The 26,043-nt window shown below is 42.4% G+C and overlaps 1 protein-coding gene across 7 annotated transcripts in view; it reads left to right on the top strand.

The window, feature by feature from the left end:
- The window catches only part of LOC139409472 (DnaJ (Hsp40) homolog, subfamily C, member 6), a 67,391-nt gene extending 41,640 nt beyond the window's left edge, over positions 1–25,751 (top strand). For 4 of the 7 annotated variants that reach the window (XM_071154660.1, XM_071154657.1, XM_071154655.1 and 1 more), the window contains 14 exons: positions 3,428–3,561; positions 4,285–4,479; positions 9,907–10,024; positions 10,735–10,814; positions 11,047–11,240; positions 11,606–11,632; positions 11,901–12,302; positions 12,533–12,604; positions 15,394–15,492; positions 16,678–16,815; positions 17,135–17,482; positions 17,702–17,850; positions 18,053–18,229; positions 22,807–23,896. In XM_071154660.1, the coding sequence (XP_071010761.1) occupies positions 3,428–3,561; positions 4,285–4,479; positions 9,907–10,024; positions 10,735–10,814; positions 11,047–11,240; positions 11,606–11,632; positions 11,901–12,302; positions 12,533–12,604; positions 15,394–15,492; positions 16,678–16,815; positions 17,135–17,482; positions 17,702–17,850; positions 18,053–18,229; positions 22,807–22,908 (2,235 nt within the window). In that variant the 3' untranslated portion in view covers positions 22,909–23,896. Of the gene's footprint in view, positions 1–3,427; positions 3,562–4,284; positions 4,480–9,906; positions 10,025–10,734; positions 10,815–11,046; positions 11,241–11,605; positions 11,633–11,900; positions 12,303–12,532; positions 12,605–15,393; positions 15,493–16,677; positions 16,816–17,134; positions 17,483–17,701; positions 17,851–18,052; positions 18,230–22,806 lie in introns of all 7 variants that reach the window. The other 3 variants (XM_071154659.1, XM_071154658.1, XM_071154656.1) reach the window with 2 other exon arrangements.
- The last annotated feature ends 292 nt before the right edge of the window (positions 25,752–26,043 follow it).

The raw sequence follows: 26,043 nt of genomic DNA, 5'->3' as shown, positions 1-26,043 counted from the left end.
TTTACACATCATTGCTTTCTCTTCTCCTTTCTCCCTCCATTTCCTACCTCCTCTTTCCCCCCTCTTATTGTTGCCTCGGTCCTGAGAACCATCATTCACACTCATCCTCACTTCTTTCTTGTTTACACAACATTCCTCTCACTCCATTCTCCTTCCATCTCCTCCCCCCCTCTCATTGTTGCCTCCCTACCATCCTGGGTTTGTCCTGGGTTTGTTCTAGGTTTGTGGGACTGCCTGGGGTCCAAGAGAAACACAGCTTGGAATACTGCTCCAATTGTTTCTGTTTCAGCTTTAGTTTCCACTGAGCTCTTTCACTGGCATTGCAGACCTTAAGCAAAGACAGATGTTCTCTGTATTCAAGAGGGAAGTATAGACTACAGTAGAATAGTATATAATAAAAGTCCTGGTCCTGTCCATTTGCTGTAGCAAAATAATTATGGGTAGGGAAAAGTATACTGTACATATTTCAAAGTATACTGTACATGTTTCAAAGTATACTGTACATGTTTCAAAGTATACTGTACACGCTTTAAAGTATACTGTACATGTTTTTAGTTATGTACTACAGTACACTATGCCTGGAATGTAATGCTTTCCATCTTTCTGTATGTGATTTCATTGTGGTTGGCAAGTTCATCTGTGTTGAGCAATTACTTTTAGTTTATATGAGAGTTCCTCAAATGTCTTCCTCAACGTTTTGTGCTGAAGGAAGAATGTTGCTTTCTTAGAAATACTTGGCCCAGTTTTATGATCTTAACTTTACCTCAACCAGATGTATTTATAACTGTATAACTTTCTTAAGCAAAAGAGACACAAGTTATATTTAGAGACTGTGGCAGCAGATAGTGACAGACAAACTCTGTGTGAAGAGTCCCTGTTTAGTGATATTGGAGCGACATGAGATTGAAACCAAACATATTGGCCATGCACAGAGAACATGGAAGGGCCCTAGCTTCTAAGAATCATAAAGACTATCCTAGCTTATAGGAATCATAAAGACCATCCTAGCTTATAGGAATCATATCATATCCTAGCTTCTAAGAATCATAAAGACTATCCTAGCTTATAGGAATCATAAAGACCATCCTAGCTTATAGGAATCATATCATATCCTAGCTTCTAAGAATCATAAAGACTATCCTAGCTTCTAAGAATCATAAAGACTATCCTAGCTTCTAAGAATCATGAAGACTATCCTAGCTTATAGGAATCATAAAGACTAACCTAGCTCATAGGAATCATAAAACTATCCTAGCTTATAGGAATCATAAAGACTATCCTAGCTTCTAAGAATCATAAAGACTATCTTAGCTTCTAAGAATCATAAAGACTATCCTAGCTTATAGGAATCATAAAGACTATCCTAGCTTCTAAGAATCATAAAGACTATCCTCACTTATAGGAATCATAAAGACTATCCTCGCTTATAGGAATCATAAAGACTATCCTAGTGTATAGGAATCATAAAGACTATCCTAGTTTATAGGAATCATAAAGACCATCCTAGCTTATAGGAATTATAAAGCCTACCCTAGCTTCTAAGAATCATAACGACTATCCTAGTTTAAAGGAATCATAAAGACTTTCCTAGTTTATAGGAATCATAAAGACTATCCTAGCTCATAGGAATCATAAAGACTATCCTAGCTTCTGAGGATCATAAAGACTATCCTAACTTATAGGAATCATAAAGACTAACCTAGTTTATATAAATCATAAAGACTATCCTAGCTTCTAAGAATCATAAAGACTATCCTAGCTTAAAGAAATCTTAAAGGCTATCTATATTAGCGTATAGGAATCATAAAGACTATCTTAGCTTATAGGAATCATAAAGACCTTCCTAGTTTATAGGAATCATAAAGACTATCCTAGCTCATAGGAATCATAAAGACTATCCTAGCTTCTGAGGATCATAAAGACTATCCTAGCTTCTAAGAATCATAAAGACTATCTATCCTAGCTTATAGGAATCAAAAATACTATCTATCCTAGTTTATAGGAATCATAAAGACTATCCTAGTTTATAGGAATCATAAACACTATCCTAGCTTATAGGAATCATAAACACTATCCTAGCTTCTAAGAATCATAAACACTACCCTAGCTTCTAAGAATCATAAAGACTATCCTAGCTTATAGGAATCATAAAGACTATCCTAGCTTATAGGAATCATAAACACTATCCTAGCTTATAGGAATCATAAAGACTATCCTAGCTTATAGGAATCATAAAGACTATCCTAGCTTATAGGAATCATAAACACTATCCTAGCTTCTAAGAATCATAAACACTATCCTAGCTTCTAAGAATCATAAAGACTATCCTAGCTTATAGGAATCATAAAGACTATCCTAGCTTCTAAGAATCATAAAGACTGTCCTTGCTTATAAGAATCATAAAGACTATCCTAGCTCATAGGAATCATAAACACTATCCTAGCTTCTACGAATCATAAAGACTGTCCTAGCTTATAGGAATCATAAAGACTATCCTAGCTCATAGGAATCATAAAGACTATCCTAGCTCATAGGAATCATAAAGACTATCCTAGCTTATAAGAATCATAAAGACTATCCTAGCTCATAGGAATCATAAAGACTATCCTAGCTTATAAGAATCATAAAAACTATCCTAGCTCATAGGAATCATAAAGACTATCCTAGCTTATAAGAATCATAAAGACTATCCTAGCTCATAGGAATCATAAAGACTATCCTAGCTTATAGGAATCATAAACACTATCCTAGCTTCTAAGAATCATAAACACTATCCTAGCTTCTAAGAATCATAAAGACTATCCTAGCTTATAGGAATCATAAAGACTATCCTAGCTTCTAAGAATCATAAAGACTATCCTTGCTTATAAGAATCATAAAGACTATCCTAGCTCATAGGAATCATAAACACTATCCTAGCTTCTACGAATCATAAAGACTGTCCTAGCTTATAGGAATCATAAAGACTATCCTAGCTCATAGGAATCATAAAGACTATCCTAGCTCATAGGAATCATAAAGACTATCCTAGCTTATAAGAATCATAAAGACTATCCTAGCTCATAGGAATCATAAAGACTATCCTAGCTTATAAGAATCATAAAAACTATCCTAGCTCATAGGAATCATAAAGACTATCCTAGCTTATAAGAATCATAAAGACTATCCTAGCTCATAGGAATCATAAAGACTATCCTAGCTTCTAAGAATCATAAAGACTATCCTAGCTCATAGGAATCATAAAGACTATACTGCCTTTTTTTGCAATGCATTGAGTTGTGTAAATTGAAGTACTGTAAGCTTGCTGCAGCTTCCTTCTCTTCTGTTAGTTATCCTACATAACGGTTTATGTTGGCATGTTGCTGTTCGCTTGCTAGTTTTGTCTATGTGTATCTACTATCTACTGACTGTCTGTGCCCTCCTTAAGGACGGCCGTGCTCCGTCGGGTGTGCTGGTCTGTGCCATGTTCTGCTTCTGCCACCTCTTCTCCAACCCAGTTCCCGCCATGCAGCTGCTCAGCGCCAAGAGACCCGGTTCTGGCCTCTGGCCCTCGCACCGGAGGTAGGACAACACAGGGGGCGTGTTTGTGGGGTGTGTGTGTGTGTGTTTATATTGATTGCTGTTCATTGCAGTGGAAAACAGGAGAAAAAGATTAAACACATAAACAGTCTTCACCTCCATGACTTTGACTTTGTTATTTTTAGATGATGGATGAACTTAAAAACCTAGCTCCCTCCTCCTTCCTTCTCCCCCTGCATTACTCTCTTAAATCCTTTATCAACCTATTTATTTTCTGATGGCTGAGTTGCGGTACATGGCGCATTAGCCACGATGCTAACGAGGTGCCAGAAATATACAGCAGCCAATTAATCAACATGCAGGCACGAACACGCACACAAACACACACACACACGCTAACACAGCCAGCCGCTTGGCCACACAGCTGCTTCTCATAATAACAAAGACTGCTTCATCCTTCAGCCCAGACAGAGAGGCTGATGGATGAAGACAGTGGCAATCAAGCCTCATCTTGGTTTTTGTTCTGTTGTGTTTCTCTAAACTGAAAAAGCAAACCATTTTCTGCAAGAATCTGTAGACATAGGAAATATGATTTCAAGTATATACTGTAACTTTGAGATGGATAGTTTTGTTATATTTTCTAGCACAAAAAAATCCCCTCTGTATTCATGTACAAAGACAATGTATGTTTATTTTTTAGATAGTACTCAGTGCTTATGGTAGTTTAGTGTCTGTAACCTTACATTCTCTGCCTCTCTTCTCCAGGTACATAGGCTATGTGTGCAGTATGGTATCAGAGAAGCCCTCCCTGCCACACTCCAAGCCCCTGGTGGTCAAGGCAGTCACCATGAGTCCAGTACCTTGCTTCAACAAACAACGCATCGGCTGCAGACCCTTCTCTGAGATCCTCATAGGGGAGACCAAGATCTTCTCTACTGCACAGGACTATGAGAGGATGAGGTACAGTAGGTGCAGACACACACACACACACACACACACACACACACACACACACACATACACACACACACACACACACACACACTAGCAGCTGTTTGTTCACACGCACCCGCCCGCAATTACTATATGTGATAAAGTGAACATCTGAGGCCCGCAACCGACGCTAACCTTCTATTATAGAAAATGCGCTGTAGGCTACAGTTAGACAACAGATTATTTTTGACAGGCCGTGCAGAATCTTTTTTGCCTTATGTAGATATGTTTCTGTTTATAATTTCCAACATTTTGGTAGACTATTTGCTAGTCAACTGGTCTATAATTAGATACATGCAGCTTCTCTTCTGTCATTATATGTTGCCCTAGAAGACTAAATAAACCCCTGCTCACCAGAATGTCATAAATCGACAGAATGAATGCTTTAAGTTGACATAGGTAAAGTTTTCTCTGTCATCTCTGCTTCTTTCATGGAGCAAGGACGTTTAGGGACCAGGGAGAAAATGCTCCAGTTGGACCAGTTGTAAGGAAATAGAAAGCTGTGAAAACAACCCATCATGTTTCTGATAAGATGTCAGTTCAGCTTGGATGCATATTTTATGTGTTTGAAATTCAGCTTTTATGATACTGATAAAGATAGCACCTCTACAGACTGCACACTCACATTCTCTCAAGATGTTAAAAGAAAGAAATCATCATAGCCTATTTCTCCACTCCTGTTCCTGTGAAAACATAATAGTGAAGACATCAAAACTATGAAATAACACATATGTAACCATGTAGTAACCAAAAACGTTTTAAACAAATCAAAATATATTTTATATTTGAGATTCTTCAAAGTAGCCACTCTTTGCTTTGATGACAAATTTGTCATACTTGGCATTCTCTCAACCAGCTTCATGAGGTAGTCACCTGGAATGCATTTCAATTAACAGGTGTGCCTCATTTGTGGAATTTCTTTCCTTCTTAATGCGTTTGAGTCAATCAGTTGTGTTGTGACAAGGTAGGGGATGTATACAGAATATATACAGCCCTATTTGGTAAAAGACCAAGTCCATATTATGGAAAGAACAGCTAAAATAAGCAAAGAGAAACGACAGTGCATTATTACTTTAAGACATGAAAGTCAATAAATCCGGGAAAATGTAAAGAACTTTGAAAGTTTCTTCAAGTGCAGTCGCAAAAACCATCAAGCGTTATGATGAAACTGGCACTCATGAGGACTGCCACAGGAAAGGAAGACCCAGAGTTACCTCTGCTGCATTAGAGTTACCAGCCTCAAAAATTGCAGCCCAAATAAATGCTTCACAGAGTTATACTTCGGGAAGTATTCAGACCCCTTGAGTTTTTTCCACATTTTGTTACGTTACAGCCTTATTGGACATGATTTGGAGGCCACTGAATATCTCGTACAATGCTGTGTACTACTCCCTTCACAGAACAGCACAGACTGGCTCTAACCAGAGTAGAAAGAGGAGTGGGAGGCCCCGGTGCACAACTAAGAAACAGACGCCTCACAAGTCCTCAACTGGCAGCTTCATTAAATAGTACCCGCAAAACACCAGTCTCAACGTCAACAGTGAAGAGGCGACTCCAGGATGCTGGCCTTCTATTTACTATTTAATGAAGCTGCCAGTTGAGGACTTGTGAGGCGTCTGTTTCTCAAGCTAGATACTCTAATGGTATTGTCCTCTTGCTCAGTTGTGCACCGGGGCCTCCCACTCCTCTTTATATTCTGGTTAGAGCCAGTTTGTGCTGTTCTGTCAAGGGAGTAGTACACAGCATTGTACGAGATCTTCAGTTTCTTGGCAATTTCTCGCATGGAATAGCCTTCATTTCTCAGAACAAGAATAGACTGACGAGTTTCAGAAGAAAGGTCTTTGTTTCTGGCCATTTTGAGCCTGCAATCAAACCCACAAATGCTGATGCTCCAGATACTCAACTAGTCTAAAGAATGCCAGTTGTATTGCTTCTTTAATCAGAACAAAAGTTTTCAGCTGTGCTAACATAATTTCAAAAGGATTTTCTAATGATCAATTAGCCTTTTAAAATAATAAACTTGGATTAGCTAACACAAAGTGCCATTGGAACACAGGAGTGATGGTTGCTAATAATGGGCCTCTGTACGCCTATGTAGATATTCCATAAAAAGAATCAGCCATTTCCAGCTACAATAGTAATTTACAACATTAACAATGTCTGCACTGATCAATTTGATGTTATTTTCATGGATAAAGAAATTTGCTTTTCTTTCAAAAACAAGGACATTTCTAAGTGACACCAAACTTTTGAACAGTAGTGTATATACAGTTGAAGTCAGAGGTTTACATACACTTAGGTTGGAGTCATTAAAACTTGTTTTCAACCACTCCACAAATTTCTTGTTAACAAACTATAGTTTTGGCAAGTCGGTTAGGACATCTACTTTGTGCATGACACAAGTCATTTTTCCAACAATTGTTTACAGACAGATTATTTCACTCATAATTCACTGTATCACAATTTCAGCGGGTCAGAAGTTTACATACACTAAGTTGACTGTGCCTTTAAGCAGCTTGCAAAATTCCAGAAAATTATGTCATGGCTTTAGAAGCTTCTGATAGGCTAATTAACATCATTTGAATCAATTGGAGGTGTACCTGTGTATGTATTTTAAGGCCTACCTTCAAACTCAGTGCCTCTTTGCTTGACATCATGGGAAAATCAAAAGAAATCTGCCAAGATCTCAGAAAAAAAATGTTGACCTCCTCAAGTTTGGTTCATCCTTGGGAGCAATTTCCAAACGCCTGAAGGTACCACGTTCATTTGTACAAACAGTAGTACGCAAGTATAAACACCATGGTCGTCATACCGCTCAGGAAGGAGACGAGTTCTGTCTCCTAGAGATTAACGTACTTTGATGCGAAAAGTGCAAATCAATTCCAGAACAACAGCAAAGGACCTTGTGAAGATGCTGGAGGAAACAGGTACAAAAGTAACCTGAAAGGCCGCTCTGCAGGGAAGAAGCCACTACTCCAATACTGCCATAAAAAAGCCAGACTACGGATTGCAACTGCACATGGGGACAAAGATCGTACTTTTTGGAGAAATGTCATCTGGTCGGATGAAACAGAAATAGAATTGTTTGGCCATAATGACCATCGTTATGTTTGGAGGAAAAAGGGGGAGGCTTGCAAGCCAAATAACACCATCCCAACCGTGAAGCACAGGGGTGGCAGCATCATGTCATGGGGGTGCTTTGCTGCAGGAGGGACTGGTGCACTTCACAAAATAGATGGCATCATGAGAAAGTAAAATTATGTGGATATATTGAAGCAACATCTCAAGACATCAGTCAGGAAGTTAAAACTTGGTCGCAAATGGGTCCTCCAAATGGACAATGACCCCAAGCATACTTCCAAAGTTGTGGCAAAATGGCTTAAGAAAAACAAAGTCAAGGTATTGGATTGGCCATCACAAAGCCCTGACCTCAATCCCATTGAAAATGTGTGGGCAGAACTGAAAAAGCGTGTGCAAGCAAGGAGGCCTACAAACCTGACTCAGTTACACCAGCTCTGTCAGCGAGGAATGGACAAAATTCACCCAACTTATTGTGGGAAGCTTGTGGAAGGCTACCTGAAACGTTTGACCCAAGTTAAACTATTTAAAGGCAATGCTACCAAATACTAATTGAGTGAATGTAAACTTCTGACCCACTGGGAATGTGATGAAAGAATAAAGCTGAAATAAATCATTCTCTCTACTAGTATTCTGATATTTCACATTCATAAAATTAAGTGATGATCCTAACTGACCTAAAACAGGGAATTTGTACTGGGATTAAATGTCAGGAATTGTGAAAAACTGAGTTTAAATGTATTTAGATAAGGTGTATGTAAACTTCCGACTTCAACTGCATACAGTGGGGAGAACAAGTATTTGATTCACTGCTGATTTTGCAGGTTTTCCTACTTACAAAGCACGTAGAGGTCTGACGTTTTTATCATAGGTACACTTCAACTGTGAGACGGAATCTAAAACAAAAATCCAGAAAATCACATTGTATGATTTTTAAGTAATTCATTTGCATTTTATTACATGACATAAGTATTTGATCACCTACCAATGAGAAAGAATTCCGTCTCTCACAGACCTGTTAGTTCAAGATGACGGTCAATCACCCTCGGTCTGGGGCTCCATGCAAGATCTCACCTCGTGGGGCATCAATGAACATGAGGAAGGTGAGGGATCAGCCCAGAACTACACGGCAGGACCTGGTCAATGACCTGAAGAGAGCTGGGACCACAGTCTCAAAGAAAACCATTAGTAATACACTTCGCCGTCATGGATTAAAATCCTGCAGCGCACGCAAGGTCCCCCTGCTCAAGCCAGCGCATGTCCAGGCCCATCTGAAGTTTGCCAATGACCATCTGGATGATCCAGAGGAGGAATGGGAGAAGGTCATGTGGCCTGATGAGGCAAAAATAGTGCTTTTTGGTCTAAACTCCACTCGCCGTGTTTGGAGGAAGAAGAAGGATGAGTACAACCCCAAGAACAACATCCCAACTGTGAAGCATGGAGGTGGAAACATCATTCTTTGGGGATGCTTTTCTGCAAAGGGGACAGGACAACTGCAATGTATTGAGGGGAGGATGGATGGGGCCATGTATCGTGGGATCTTGGCCAACAACCTCCTTCCCTCAGTAAGAGCATTGAAGATGGGTCGTGGCTGGGTCTTCCAGCATGACAACGACCCGAAACACACAGCCAGGGCAACTAAGGAGTGGCTCCGTAAGAAGCATCTCAAGGTCCTGGAGTGGCCTAGCCAGTCTCCAGACCTGAACCCAATAGAACATCTTTGGAGGGAGCTGAAAGTCCGTATTGCCCAGCGACAGCCCCGACACCTGAAGGATCTGGAGAAGGTCTGTATGGAGGAGTGGGCCAAAATCCCTGCTGCAGTGTGTACAAACCTGGTCAAGAACTACAGGAAACGTATGATCTCTATAATTGCAAACAAAGGTTTCTGTACCAAATGTTAAGTTCTGCTTTCCTGATGTATCAAATACTTATGTCATGCAATAAAATGCAAATTAATTACTTAAAAATCATGTGTCATGTGTTTTTCTGGGTTTTTTTTTTAGATTCCGTCTCTCACAGTTGAAGTGTACCTATGATATAAAGTACAGACCTCTACATGCTTTGTAAGTAGGAAAACCTGCAAAATCGGCAGTGTATCAAATACTTGTTCTCCCCACTGTACATATCCGGTATATTTTTTCCTTTCTTATTTACCACTAACCCTACCACCCCTCCACTAATTGGAGTAAACTAATGAACAAAAGGGGTCTGAATACTTTCCGAGTGCACTGTATGACACCATCTCTGAATACCTTTCTCTTTTTCTCCTTCTCCTCCTTTCTGCTTGTCTGTCTCTCTCACCCTCCCCCCTCTCAGAGAGCACAGGGTCCAGGAGGGGAAGGTTGTCTTCCCTCTAGGTGTGAATGTCCAGGGTGATGTGGTCATTTCTGTCTATCATATGAGGAACACCATCGGAGGACGACTGCAGGCCAAGGTACAGCATGGGGCTAGCCTAACATGCTAAGACAACACTGACACACTCAGGCCAAAGTACAGCATATGGCTAGTCTAGCATGCTAGCATACCACTGATGCACACACAGATTATGATATGCTATGCTATGAGAGATTCTGTTAGCTCTGATTGTATGGGACCATGTCCTGATACCTTGTTATTTACAGACAGAGATCGCTCTCTGGGAGATACTGTCACACTAACACATTGATGTACATTGTGTGCCCTGAATGAACATAAACACAGCACAGACTAAATTAAAATCTAGATGGAATCTCCTTCCCTTACGATCATAAATGTCCACAGTGTAATTGTTTGAATCTATCTATGTGCCTCCTGAATCTATCTATGTGCCTCCTGAATCTATCTATGTGCTTCCTGAATCTATGTGCTTCCTGAATCTATGTGCTTCCTGAATCTATCTATGTGATTCCTGAATCTATCTATGTGATTCCTGAATCTATCTATGTGATTCCTGAATCTATCTATGTGATTCCTGAATCTATCTATGTGATTCCTGAATCTATGTGCTTCCTGAATCTATGTGATTCCTGAATCTATGTGATTCCTGAATCTATCTATGTGATTCCTGAATCTATCTATGTGATTCCTGAATCTATCTATGTGATTCCTGAATCTATCTATGTGATTCCTGAATCTATCTATGTGATTGCTTGTTGGTGTTTGCAGGTGTCCAACACCCAGATATTCCAGATCCAGTTCCACACAGGCTTCATTGCTCCAGGGACCACTGTGTTAAAGTTTACAAAGTGAGCCCCTCTCTCATATAATATCTGTACAGTACATATGTGAAGTATTAACACGTGAATGTGAAATACTATATCATGTTTACATGTTGGTGTACGTCATGATATGGAACATGGCTATTTTTTGAAATAGTGATTGGAGAACTAACTAACTATTTGTCTGACACACACACACACACACACACACACACACACACACACACACACACACACACACACACTCACACCTGTCTAGGCCGGAGCTGGATGCGTGTGACTCTCCAGAGAAGTACCCTCAGTTGTTCCATGTGTTGGTGGACATCGAGGTGGAGAGCACTGACAAGCAGAAGGACCTGACCCCTCCCTGGGAACAGTTCCCTAATAAAGACCTCATCCCCAACGTGCTGTTCTCCTGTCACCAGGAACACCAGGACGCACTGGCCATAGCAGGTAGGGCAGAGGGGAGGTCAACATACAAGCACACATGCAGAGGCATACAGGACAGATGGACACACACACAAACACACACACACAGGCAAATATGTACACACAGATGCACACTCTCATACACACATGCACGCATACGCATACAAACGGACACAGATGGGCACGCACATGTTGGTACACAGGCACAGATACATGCACTGACACAGAGGTCCACACACTCCAATGCCCAGATGGACCAAGGCACACACACAGAAACTATGCACACAGACAGCTAAACACACACAGATACTGATATGGTCACCACTAATGAGAGCTGCTGTTGAACAGTCTTTCTTACTCTAACGTTGGTCTCATTCTCTCCTCCCAAGATGAGATGGAGGGACTGGACTTGGAGGGTAGGTCTAGAGTAGAGGAGACCACAGACCAGTAAAGATACTAGCTGCTGTAGTTAGAGGAAGTCAGCACATTGTTCGAGGCAGTTTCCCCTGTGTGATGTACATGTGTTAGTTTAGCTTTATCACGCTGCTGTGGTGGCTAGCAATGCTGATATCTATAACTTAGCAAAATATCTCCTGTTCTCCTGCTGAATATTTTGTGGGAAGCAAACCTATTTACTAAATCAAGACCAAGTTTTCCTTATGTGACCTACCCCCTCCCATGTAGAGCCAAGCCGGTCCCAAGGCGGTCTGGATGGTCGTCCTCACGGGGAGGACAGTGAGCCGTCTGATGACGAGATGCTGTCCCTTTCCAGCCAGCAAAGCCACGCTAGTGTAGAGAGACCTGGAGGGGCTCAGACTGGTACCAGGGGCCCCAAGAGACCCGAGCAGCCACACGCCCCCCCCGCTGCTCCTCCTCCTCCCCCAGAAGAGGTGGACCTCCTGGGCCTGGATGGGGTGGCAGTGAACACCCCATGCCCCTCGCCCCAGCCCCCGACAACCAACACCACCACAGACCTCCTGGGGGACCTGTTTGGGGCCTCCCCCCAGACAGGGAGTGGGCCCACTTCGGCCCAGTCCACCCCACAGAAAATAGCCCCTCCCTCCACCCTCCCCTGCCCCTATCCAGGTATGTAGTCAATTATTACTATAACACCATATAGCCATAGTTACTGATCAACTCAATTCAGGTTCATTTGTCTGTTTTTTTACAAAGTCATTTTAACACAGATGTGTACATAGTATGTTCATCTATGCGTATCCTATGACGTCCAGAATTAATTGCCTGTCGGAGATTAATAAAATGTATTGAATTGAATAGTAAAGTAATGGTTTATGCTTTTCTCTCTGTCCACCCAGTGTTGGACCCGTTTGGGGCGGGTCCGATGCCCAAGCCCCAGGAGCTGATGGGGTCCTTCCTGGGTCCAGCAGGTAATCTTGGTAACCTGGGGCAGCCTGTAGAGGCACTGTCTACCAATTAACGTTTCACTCTTTCCACTATCCACTATGTGACTGCTGTCTTTACACTGATACAGTTGAAGTCGGAAGTTTACATACACCTTAGCCAAATACATTTAAATTCAGTTTCTCAATTCCTGACATTTAATCCTTGTAAAAATTCGCTGGTTTAGGTCAGCTAGGATTATCAATTTATTTTAAGAATGTGAAATGTCAGAATAATAGTAGAGAGAATGATTTATTTAAGCTTTTATTCTTTCATCACATTCCCAGTGGGTTAGAAGTTTACATATACTCAATTAGTATTTGGTAGCATTGCCTTTAAATTGTTTGACTTGGGTCAAATGTTTCGGGTAGCCTTCCTCAAGCTTCCCACTATAGGTTGGGGGAATTTTGGGCCCATTCCTCCTGATAGAGCTGGTGTATCTGAGTCAGGTTTGTAGGCCTCCTTGCTCGCACACGCTTTTTCAGTTCTGTCCACACATTTTCTATAGGATTGAGGTCAGGGCTTTGTGATGGCCACTCCAATGCCTTGACTTTGTTGTCCTTAAGCCATTTTACCACAATTTTGGAAGTATGCTTGGGGTCATTGTCGGCCTTGAAATAATTCCACAGGTACACCTCCAATTGACTCAAATGAGGTGTTATAGTGGCCCAGCCTGAGTCTAGAACCTTCGTGCTCCTCCATTCCTTTCACAGGACTTCTTATCAGTCAGGTGTTATAGTGGCCCAGCCTGAGTCTGGAACCTTCGTGCTCCTCCGTTCCTTTCACAGGACTTCTTATCAGTCAGGTGTTATAGTGGCCCAGCCTGAGTCTGGAACCTTCGTGCTCCTCCGTTCCTTTCACAGGACTTCTTATCAGTCAGGTGTTATAGTGGCCCAGCCTGAGTCTGGAACCTTCGTGCTCCTCCGTTCCTTTCACAGGACTTCTTATCAGTCAGGTGTTATAGTGGCCCAGCCTGAGTCTAGAACCTTCGTGCTCCTCCGTTCCTTTCACAGGACTTCTTATCAGTCAGGTGTTATAGTGGCCCAGCCTGAGTCTGGAACCTTGGTGCTCCTCCGTTCCTTTCACAGGACTTCTTATCAGTCAGGTGTTATAGTGGCCCAGCCTGAGTCTGGAACCTTCGCGCTCCTCCATTCCTTTCACAGGGCTTCTTATCAGTCAGGTGTTATAGTGGCCCAGCCTGAGTCTGGAATAGGTAGGAGCAAGCCCATGTAATGCTTTGTAGGTTAGCAGTAAAACCTTGAAATCAGCCCTTGCTTTGACAGGAAGCCAGTGTAGGGAGGCTAGCACTGGAGTAATATGATCAAATTTTTTGGTTCTAGTCAGGATTCTAGCAGCTGTATTTAGCACTAACTGAAGTTTATTTAGTGCTTTATCCGGGTAGCCGGAAAGTAGAGCATTGCAGTAGTCTAACCTAGAAGTGACAAAAGCATGGATAAATTTTTCTGCATCATTTTTGGACAGAAAGTTTCTGATTTTTGCAATGTTACGTAGATGGAAAAAAGCTGTCCTTGAAATGGTCTTGATATGTTCTTCAAAAGAGAGATCAGGGTCCAGAGTAACGCCGAGGTCCTTCACAGTTTTATTTGAGACGACTGTACAACCATTAAGATTAATTGTCAGATTCAACAGAGATCTCTTTGTTTCTTGGGACCTAGAACAAGCATCTCTGTTTTGTCCGAGTTTAAAAGTAGAAAGTTTGCAGCCATCCACTTCCTTATGTCTGAAACACATGCTTCTAGCGAGGGCAATTTTGGTGCTTCACCATGTTTCATTGAAATGTACAGCTGTGTGTCATGTGCAGTGAAAGTTAACATTATGTTTTCGAATGACATCCCCAAGAGGTAAAATATATAGTGAAAACAATAGTGGTCCTAAAACGGAACCTTGAGGAACACCGAAATGTACAGTTGATTTGTCAGAGGACAAACCATTCACAGAGACAAACTGATATCTTTCCGACAGATAAGATCTAAACCAGGCCAGAACTTGTCCGTGTAGACCAATTTGGGTTTCCAATCTCTCCAAAAGAATGTGGTGATCGATGGTATCAAAAGCAGCACTAAGGTCTAGGAGCACAAGGACAGATGCATTAAAAGGTAATTTACCACCTTCACAAGTGCAGTCTCAGTGCTATGATGGGGTCTAAAACCAGACTGAAGCATTTCGTATACATTGTTTGTCTTCAGGAAGGCAGTGAGTTGCTGCGCAACAGCCTTTTCAAAAAATTTTGAGAGGAATGGAAGATTCGATATAGGCCGATTAGTTTTTTATATTTTCTGGGTCAAGGTTTGGCTTTTTCAAGAGAGGCTTTATTACTGCCACTTTTAGTGAGTTTCAATCTCTTTCAATCTCTAAGAATACATCAAAACTGTATATAAGAGTATATAACTATATAAAACAGTAAATATATTAGACAGCGTTAAAGAACAGTAATTATGATCTGTCAGCTCTAACCCCAGACACATGGCTCCTATTCAACCCTTATAGAATCGTTCTTACACTCAGAGACATGCTCCCTTTGTACTTTCACTCTGCCTGAATACAATGCACATAGACCAATGATAATTACTACTGCTAGGCTAATTATACAATTACAAACAGAGGGGCTCAATTCAGTAGCTCAAAGGGAATTCAAGTCAGATAGTATCCAACACTATGGTCATTGGTGATAATGTGGTCATAATTTGCATGACTTCATATCTCTTTCCTCCCATTGTCTGTGAGGTCTGTCACTGATGTTTCTGTGTTCTGATAGGCCACAGCTCCCCAGTCCCACCCACCACCCCTGTAGTCACCATTCAGCAGCCTCCCAACGCCATGGGAGGATGGGACTGGAACAAACCTGCAGCTCCAGGTAAGTTCTACTCATGTGTAACATTCATGGACAACATCTGCAGAGACAGGGGTCTGAGAACAGAGGAACAACCAGCTGCCAGGAGCAACAGAGAGCTATGGCATGCCATCATCCAGCGTACTGTGCTGCCAGGAGCAACAGAGAGCTATGGCATGCCATCATCCAGCGTACTGTGCTGCCAGGAGCAACAGAGAGCTATGGCATGCCATCATCCAGCGTACTGTGCTGCCAGGAGCAACAGAGAGCTATGGCATGCCATCATCCAGCGTACTGTGCTGCCAGGAGCAACAGAGAGCTATGGCATGCCATCATCCAGCGTACTGTGCTGCCAGGAGCAACAGAGAGCTATGGCATGCCATCATCCAGCGTACTGTGCTGCCATGAGCAACAGAGAGCTATGGCATGCCATCATCCAGCGTACTGTGCTGCCAGGAGCAACAGAGAGCTATGGCATGCCATCATCCAGCGTACTGTGCTGCCATGAGCAACAGAGAGCTATGGCATGCCATCATCCAGCGTACTGTGCTGCCAGGAGCAACAGAGAGCTATGGTATGCCATCATCCAGCGTACTGTGCTGCCATGAGCAACAGAGAGCTATGGCATGCCATCATCCAGCTTACTGTGCTGCCATGAGCAACAGAGAGCTATGGCATGCCATCATCCAGCTTACTGTGCTGCCAGGAGCAACAGAGAGCTATGGCATGCCATCATCCAGCGTACTGTGCTGCTAGGAGCAACAGAGAGCTATGGCATGCCATCATCCAGCGTACTGTGCTGCCAGGAGCAACAGAGAGCTATGGCATGCCATCATCCAGCGTACTGTGCTGCCATGAGCAACAGAGAGCTATGGCATGCCATCATCCAGCTTACTGTGCTGCCAGGAGCAACAGAGAGCTATGGCATGCCATCATCCAGCGTACTGTGCTGCCAGGAGCAACAGAGAACTATGGCATGCCATCATCCAGCGTACTGTGCTGCCATGAGCAAGCAAGCGTGTGTAATATCAGAATGGACTAAATAGGGACCTCTGCTGGTGCTTATGAGAATCATATTTATAGAACTACAGTGCCTACGTCTTTGGAAATAAGAATGTGTTCTTAAATGACCTTCCTGGTAATATAAAGGCTACATAAAAGAAAGTATTGTATAGTATTTCAACTGTGTTATTGTGTGTTCTGTGTGAGGAGGTGGTTTCAGTATGGGCAGCAAGTCAGCCAGTACCAGTCCTACTGGGTCGGTCAACAACACTCCCACACACCAGGCCAAACCCAACACTCTGGACCCCTTTGCTGACATCGGAAACCTTGGTGGAAGTCTGGGAGGTCAGTGAAGGCTTTAAGTACTCTTCTAACTGATGCTTTAAATATGTTATGTCCAGGGGAGGCTGTTGGGAGGAGCTATAGGAGGACGAGCTCATTGTAATAGCTGGAATGGAATCAATGGAACGGAGTCAAATGTGGTTTCCATGTGTTTGATGTGTTTGATATAGTTTCATTGATTCCATTCCAGCCATTACAATGAGCCTGCCCTCCTATATATCCTCCCCCCAGCCTCCTCTGGTTATGTCATGTCATGCTATGTTATGTTATGATAGTTGAGTTACAGTTTCTGTAAACACTCCACTTACATCTCTCTCTATAGGAGGATCTGGGTTCTCCAGTAAGCCCACCACCCCTACAGGCACCACCCCTGCCTTCCCCCCCATGGGCTCCCCCTCACGGCCTCCTCCCTCGCCCCAGCACGGTGGGGGCTGGCAGGCCAACACAGGCCTTCCCTCCTGGAAGCCCGGTGGTGGTGGTGTTGGAGGGCAGCCAGGGTGGCAGCCCCAACCACAGGGTCAGGGTGGTCCATCCCCCCAGGCCAAGCCCAGCACCAGCCACTCCATGCCCCACTCCTCCCCCTCCAACAGACCCAACTACAACATCAGCTTCTCTGCCATGGGAGGAGGAGCTGCTCCCAATGCAGCCGGGAAACAGCAGCCCAACATGGGTGAGTCAGTGGGAGACTGGTTGTTATCACACTGGGATGGATAGACTGTTGGGTTGTGTTCCCCCCAAAATCACTCCTGTTGCTCTGTATTAATGTACAAATGTGCCACTTGAAACTGACCTGCATGTGTGTGATCTGTGCAGGTAGTCATTCATGATATGACTGCACATATACTGTATTATAAGTGGATGAGAGAAGATGTTACTTTCTCTCTCCCAGGTACCAAGCCCAAAGTTGCAATGGCTAACTTTGATGACCTGCTGTCTGGCCAAAGCTTTGCTGGAGCCAAAAAGAAGGAAGGTCCCAGGACAATAGCAGAGATGAGAAAGGAAGAGATGGCTAAAGAGATGGACCCCGAGAAACTCAAGGTAGTCTTACAGTGGTCAATCACTAGCCTTGGACCGAGAGTTGGAAAGTGTAGTGAAGATATAACTACAGGGGGGAGGAGGGTCCAATGTTGGACTGTCTTTTGACAGCCTAAGAAAAACAAGCTAGCTATCTCAAGATGTTGAAGAAGCCCTGTGAGCTCAGTGTTGTATCTGGCCCAGACTCTCCCCCCTCTACCACCAGATTCTGGACTGGATCGAGGGGAAGGAGCGTAACATCCGGGCCCTGCTGTCCACCATGCACACGGTGCTGTGGGAGGGGGAGACCCGCTGGAAGCATGTAGGCATGGCTGACCTGGTGACCCCAGAGCAGGTCAAGAAGGTCTACCGTAAAGCTGTGCTGGTGGTCCATCCAGACAAGGTGAGGGGGAAGGAAGAGGTTAACTCTACGCACAGTGTAACACATGTACACTTACCTCATACACACGCATACACACACACATAGTCATGCAAACACACACACACACACACAGGGGGCATCATGCACCCCAAAAATCTGAGGGTGCGTGAGGATAGCTGGGAGGTGGACTGGAGGCTAGCCCCCCCCCATCCTTTAAGTTGAAGAATTTAGCATTGTTTAAACACCTCAAGTTTGCCTGTCCCCAAAGGAGAACCCTTTGGTTCCAGGTAGAACCTATTTTGGTTTTAGTTAGAAGCCTTTTGGGTTCTATGTAGAACCCTCTGTGGAAGGGGTTTTTCATGGAACCCAAAAGGGTTCTACCTGGAACTTAAAATGCTACTTGAAATTGTTCTCCAAATAACCATTTTAGGTTCTACATAGAACCTTTTCTTCTAAGAGTTTAGAGCCATAATCACTATGTTTAATTCAATTTTGTATTTTTCTGCATACCTCTTGAGCTGTCTGTATCCTCTGTTGTGGAATATTGAGTCAAATATTTACACAGATACCGGAACTCTTGAATTCAATATGCAGAGGCAGTGGCACCCCAGATGAGTTCCGGTATCTGTGTAATTACAGTGGGGCAAAAAAGTATTTAGTCAGCCACCAATTGTGCACGTTCTCCCACTTAAAAGATGAGAGAGGCCTGTAATTTTCACCATAGGTACACTTCCAACTATGATAGACAAAATGAGAAAAAAAAATCCAGAAAATCACATTGTAGGAATTTTTATGAATTTATTTGCAAATTATGGTGGAAAATAAGTATTTGGTCACCTACAAACAAGCAAGATTTCTGGCTCTCACAGACCTGTAACTTCTTCTTTAAGAGGCTCCTCTGTCCTCCACTCGTTACCTGTATTAATGGCACCTGTTTGAACTTGTTATCAGTATAAAAGACACCTGTCCACAACCTCAAACAGTCACACTCCAAACTCCACTATTGCCAAGACCAAAGAGCTGTCAAAGGACACCAGAAACAAAATTGTAGACCTGCACCAGGCTGGGAAGACTGAATCTGCAATAGGTAAGCAGCTTGGTTTGAAGAAATCAGCTGTGGGAGCAATTATTAGGAAATGGAAGACATACAAGACCACTGATAATCTCCCTCGATCTGGGGCTCCATGCAAGTTCTCACCCCGTGGGGTCAAAATGATCACAAGAACGGTGAGCAAAAATCCCAGAACCACACGGGGGGACCTAGAGAATGACCTGCAGAGAGCTGGGACCAAAGTAACAAAGCCTACCATCAGTAACACACTACGCCGCCAGGGACTCAAATCCTGCAGTGCCAGACGTGTCCCCCTGCTTAAGCCAGTACATGTCCAGGCCCGTCTGAAGTTTGCAAGTATTTGGATGATCCAGAAGAAGATTGGGAGAATGTCATATGGTCAGATGAAACCAAAATATAACTTTTTGGTAAAAACAACTTGTCGTGTTTGGAGGACAAAGAATGCTGAGTTGCATCCAAAGAACACCATACCTACTGTGAAGCATGGGGGTGGAAACATCATGCTTTGGGGCTGTTTTTCTGCAAAGGGACCAGGACGACTGATCCGTGTAAAGGAAAGAATGAATGGGGCCATGTATCGTGAGATTTTGAGTGAAAACCTCCTTCCATCAGCAAGGGCATTGAAGATGAAACGTGGCTGGGTCTTTCACCATGACAATGATCCCAAACACAACGCCTGGGCAACGAAGGAGTGGCTTCATAAGAAGCATTTCAAGGTCCTGGAGTGGCCTAGCCAGTCTCCAGATCTCAACCCCATAGAAAATCTTTGGAGAGAGTTGAAAGTCTGTGTTGTCCAGCAACAGCCCCAAAACATCACTGCTCTAGAGGAGATCTGCATGGAGGAATGGGCCAAAATACCAGCAACAGTGTGTGAAAACCTTGTGAAGACTTACAGAAAACGTTTGATCTCTGTTATTGCCAACAAAGGGTATATAACAAAGTATTGAGATAAACTTTTGTTATTGACCAAATACTTATTTTCCACCATCATTTGAAAATAAATTCATTAAAAATCCTACAATGTGATTTCTGGATTTTTTTTCTAATTTTGTCTGTCATAGTTGAAGTGTACCTATGATGAAAATTACAGGCCTCTCATATTTTTAAGTGGGAGAACTTGCACAATTGGTGGCTGACTAAATACTTTTTTGCCCCACTGTATTTGACACATTATTCCACAACACCTCCTGACTAGCAGTTTTTTTTTAAGAAAAAATGCTTCTCTGCATTTCTGCTAAAATCTAGGTAAAAGATTGAAAGAAATGTGTCTTATTCAGTACCTTTAGTTATTTATTGCTTTTCTAAAGCAGGTGTCTAAAACGTTAACTTTCCCAGGGACGCCCACCCAGGCAAACCGGCGACCCAGGAACCCCAATCATGTTAGCAAAAACATAATCCGGTGGATGATAATGGCAAGGACAAGTAATCAACATTTTAAAATGAATAGATTTGATAGATAGTCGTTCATTATTCTAACTTCCCCACCTAATTGGAAGAAGTATAAACTCTAACATAGCCTATTAGGTAGACAGGTAACTCAAACTAGGGCTTTGACGATTATGGGATTTGGGGTAATGATTCATTGTCATGCAGTTATTTTCATAATAGTTATTTTTGTTGATTTTTTTGTTCTTGCTTGTAATGCATCATAACATCTTACAAAATGAGCTACAATACCTAATAAATACAACACAGCTTTAGTGACACCCTTGTCTTAAAAACAAATGGACTGCTTAGAACTGTTGGAAATGAAGCTTCTCCTCCCAACTGTGCTGTTCTCCTCGTGAAATGATTACCAACTTTACCCACTTCATGTAAAAATGGAACACTACTTTTGGGTAAACTAAATCTACTTTAATATTAAGTTGAATCCCCCTTCTCTTAAAATGTATGTATTAAGACGATTATGGTGATTATTATACGATAGCTGTGCTCCAAACACATTCACTAATAACAGGTGTTTCACTGGTTGAACAAAAGTGAGCAATGTGTTGACAAAAGTTAATGTTCAAGCCAAGAAAGCTTGCCAGGAGCCAGCATCACTTGCCGTGACTGGTATTGGTGGGGGGGTTTTCAATGCCTACTGTCAGATTCTCCAGTGAATATAATTAGCTCCAATGAGTGTAATTTGCTACCGTTCAAAAGTTTGGGGTCACTTAGAAATGTCCTTATTTTGGAAGAAAAGCTTTTTTGTCCATTAAACTAACATCAAATTGATCAGGAATACAGTGTAGACATTGTTAATGTTGTAAATTACTATTGTAGCTGGAAATGGCTGATTTTGAATGGAATATCTACATAGGCGTACAGAGGCCCATTTATCAGCAACCATCACTCCTGTGTTCCAATGGCACTTTGTGTTAGCTCATCCAAGTTTATCATTTTAAAAGGCTAATTGATCATTAGAAAACCCTTTTGCAATTATGTTAGCATAGCTGAAAACTAACCTTCTTTAGACTGGTTGAGTATCTGGAGCATCAGCATTTGTGGGTTTGATTACAGGCTCCAACTGGCCAGAAACAAAGATCTTTCTTCTCAAACTTGTCAGTCTATTCTTGTTCTGAGAAATGAAAAGAAATGCCAAGAAACTGAAGATCTCGTACAAAGCTGTGTACTACTCCCTTTACAGAACAGCACAAACTGGCGCTAACTAGAATAGAAAGAGGAGTGGGAGGCCCCGGTGCACAACTGAGCAAGAGGACAAGTACATTAGAGTGTCTAGTTTGAGAAACAGACGCCTCACAAGTCCTCAACTGGTAGCTTCATTAAATAGTACCCACAAAACACCAGTCTCAACGCTAACAGTGAAGAGGTGACTCTGGGATGCTGGCCTTCTAGGCAGAGTTCCTCTGTCCAGTGTCTGTGTTCTTTTGCCCATCTTAATCTTTTCCTTTTGTTGGCCAGTCTGAGATATGGCTTTTTCTTTGCAACTCTGCTTAGAAGGACAGCATCCCCGAGTCGACTCTTCACTGTTGACGTTGAGACTGGTGATATTTTGTTATTTATTTTCTGCAAATAAATGCTCTAAATGACAATATTTTTATTTGGAATTTGGGAGAAATGTTGTCAGTAGTTTATAGAATAAAACAAAATGGTACATTTTATCCAAACACACACCTATAAATACTAAAACCAGAGAAACTGATCATTTTGCAGTGGTCTCTTTTTTCCAGAGCTGCATATATACCGTATATACTGTCTAACTTGATTGATGGTCTGAAGTGTTTTCTTTGTAGCTAGTTATGAGGTTGGGAGATTGAGAACCTATCTGGGCTAGCTAAAGACAATTTCATACAATTACTATATGGCTAGTAGTATTGCAGAGAAAGAAAAAAGCATTTACAGGACAAATCTGTGTGGGGAAAGTGCCCCTGTACCCCCTACGGGTATAATTCTTCTACACACACACACAAACAAACAAACACCAGATATGATATAGTGAGGTTCTGTACAATAGACACTTTTCACCTCTGCAGTAAATTACAACGTGACTGACTGATGTTTTCCTCCTTGTCCCCTCTCCCAGGCCACTGGACAGCCCTATGAACAATATGCCAAGATGATTTTTATGGAACTGAATGATGCCTGGTCAGAATTTGACAGCCAAGGACAAAAAGCACTCTACTGAGCTGAGAGAGAGAGAGAGGGAGAGAGAGAAAGAGTTCCTGCCGACCCCCTGTGATCAATAATCAAGCCCCCACCGGATCTGACTCCCCTCCTCCTTCTCTTCTTGTCACTGTCCTGTGGACTCTACTCCATAGAGACTTCAATAGCCAGATTAACAGAAATATACCTGCCTACCCACCTACCTATGTATCTGGTGGCAGAACTGTCCAACTGTCCAACAAGAACTGTTCAACCCTGTCCTACATGTCCGAGTCCTGAACCAAGCAAAGAGTCCTGAACCAATGAATGCAGTCATCCAGCTGTCTATGGAGACATCGCCAGAGTGATACTGTCCACCTAACACCGGACATAGGTGATAATGACATACCTGTGGTCACAGTGTTGTTAGCCAGGTGCTATATAGAGCAAGACGATGCCAATGTTTTACACACAGTAGCATTAACACAGTGTTCCTGTCAGTCACCTGTGTGACTTTGAAGTGAAGATCTAGAGCCAGTGTTGGGAGTGGATGGCCTATTCAATTAGGCACTGTACCACTGACTGTAAGGTCTATACACCACAGTGATCTCAGAAATACCATGTCAAATAATTTAATATAGAGCGATCACAGAGTTTCCACCTGAGTTGTCTATCTTCATGGAAACGCTACTGTTATCTATGTTATTTGAATTACCAATTTAGATCAATGTGCTTCCACAGAACTCCACAGGAGAGTTCTAGGAGACAACAAGATAATTGCAAGCCAGGGGTAACATGTGTTCGTTCTGACAACAACCTGGAGACTCAACTTGACATGCAGTTAGTAGGTGAAGGTAGGCAGGATATTCGTTGTTGCACCCCCACCTTTACTACCTACGGTGGTTGGTTCTTGTGTTTTCTTGCCCTCCGTCTCAGAAAGGTGCAAAATGTCTTTAGCTTTAACACAGAGAGTAAACTCCGCTGCAGTCTATTACCAGTCTTAAAGCTGGAATCCACATTAGGTGAAACAGCGCCACCGGTCACCCCAGGCACATTTGTTACCAAGAGAGGAGAGGAGTTCAGAGAGAGAGAGAGATATCCAGCATCTAGCATCTTGGTTTTTAAAAACTCTGCTGTTCTATCGAGTGTGCAATCATGTCTGAAGTAACGTCTTTGTAATATCACAAATGGACATGGCAGTTTGACTGCTATTGATTCCAGCTTTAAACATACAGTACTCACTCTCATCTTTACAGTCACTTGCTAGTGGGCGGCAGGTAGCCTTGCGGCTAAGCATGTTGTGCTAGTAACCGGAAAGTTGCTGGTTCAAATCCCTGAGCTGACTAGGTAAAAAATCACTTGATGTGCCCTTGAGCAAGGCACTTAACCCTAATTTCTCCTGTAAATGTAGTGTCTACAGTCTGAAATAACCTGTGTGTAAAGGATATTATCCATAATCAGAGAAAGTATCCCCTATCACACTGCTGTACTTATCTAAGAACTAAACTGCTGAAGCTTCATCATCGTTATGTGTAGTTTTACTCTGTATTATGTTCATTTATTGACTCATTTCAGATGATTCAGTCCCTCCCAATGAAGAATCTTTCATTTTATTGCGGGTAATGTTTAGGAACATGCAGGTGGTGTATTGTCTTATTCATCCTTTGCTGTATCCTCTAAAGTGTTTACTTTTAAATCATGACAAATATTTGAAATGAAATTCTGATTGATCAAAGGCAACCTGTCATTGATGAGGGCTTTTATATTTACATTAGTTTGAAGCATATCTTTTTTGCATTCACTGACTGGAAGAACTAGTGGAAGGACTACAGGACTGACTTTATCTTTATCTTTATATTGCTACACATGGAGGCACATCATTCCATAATACATTACTATACTTGAGTGTATTGGACCACTATCAAGCTTGCCCCCTCTAACCCTTATCTGTGTAAAACAATACATTTGGTAGACTGGCACATCTATTTCATCTGATACAACCATTTCCCTGTTTTATCCCCTGCATACTGATGTTGTCAACCAGAGGAGGCTGGTGAGAGGAGCTATAGGAGGACCAGCCTACTCTGTCAAACCTTTCCTCTGTGAAAAGGCCACACCTGAGTTGTGGACTAATGTGAGCACTGACTGACCACTGACCAGTATATAACTAAAGAGACTGTCTGTCCACTGTATTCTCTGCTTTCTCTGGTGACTATACCAATGGCAGAAGCTGTGGCTGTGTAGTATGTATGTACTGTATGTATGTAGACTGAGTGTGTGTGTGTGTGTGTGTGTGTGTGTGTGTGTGTGTGTGTGTGTGTGTGTGTGTGTGTGTGTGTGTGTGTGTGTGTGTGTGTGTGTGTGTGTGTGTGTGTGTGTGTGTGTGTGTGAGAGAGAGAGAACCCCTATAAGCTCCCTAGCTGACTGAAATCTCTTGTCTATCTGCTAACTTAGGGCAATGTTAAAACGCCAACCTCTCTCTATATAGTGGATGAGTGTTGTTGAAACTGTTGTACGTGAGGATGTGATACGATTTGGATACAACTACTGTATGTGTTTGCTTGTCGGCTGTAAAAGTATTACTACTAAAAATTTAAACCGTTTCTGTCAGTGGAGGCTGCTGAGGGGGGGAAGGCTCAAAACAAAGGCTGGAACAGAGCAAATGGAATGGTATCAACCACATGGAAACCATGTGGTTGATGTATTTAATACCATTCCACTTATTCCACTCCAACCATTACCATGAGCCTGTCCTCCCCAATTAAGGTGCCACCAACCTCCTGTGGTTTCTGTGTTTCTCTTTGTGGGTTCTGTTTACCCTTGATAAAGTGATAAGTGCAATGCACAAATAAATAGAGAAGATGAAAGTCAGAAACAACAAACAAACGTCATCTGTGTCTGTCTTCGTTCTTAGTGGCACAATCTAGCCAATGGCATCGTGGAGAGGTTCTACTGTGTTAAAGAGCTGTAGGTGATGAGGACATTACTGTGTGTTATGTAGAAATCAGATTTGTAAAGACTAAAGAAATATGATAAGTCTGTGTAATTCAGAAGGAGCAGAACCATTTATTACCATCCTGTTCAGCAGTGTGTGTCCCCCCCAACAGTACACATTATCATTGTAGCCCTGGGCAAGTATACCTGATTCAACTTGTCAACTAATCATCAAGCCTTTGAG

Source organism: Oncorhynchus clarkii, chromosome 5 (genome assembly GCF_045791955.1).
Source record: "Oncorhynchus clarkii lewisi isolate Uvic-CL-2024 chromosome 5, UVic_Ocla_1.0, whole genome shotgun sequence".
Taxonomy (NCBI): Eukaryota; Metazoa; Chordata; class Actinopteri; order Salmoniformes; family Salmonidae; genus Oncorhynchus; species Oncorhynchus clarkii.
This window is presented reverse-complemented; position numbering and strand designations above follow the sequence as displayed.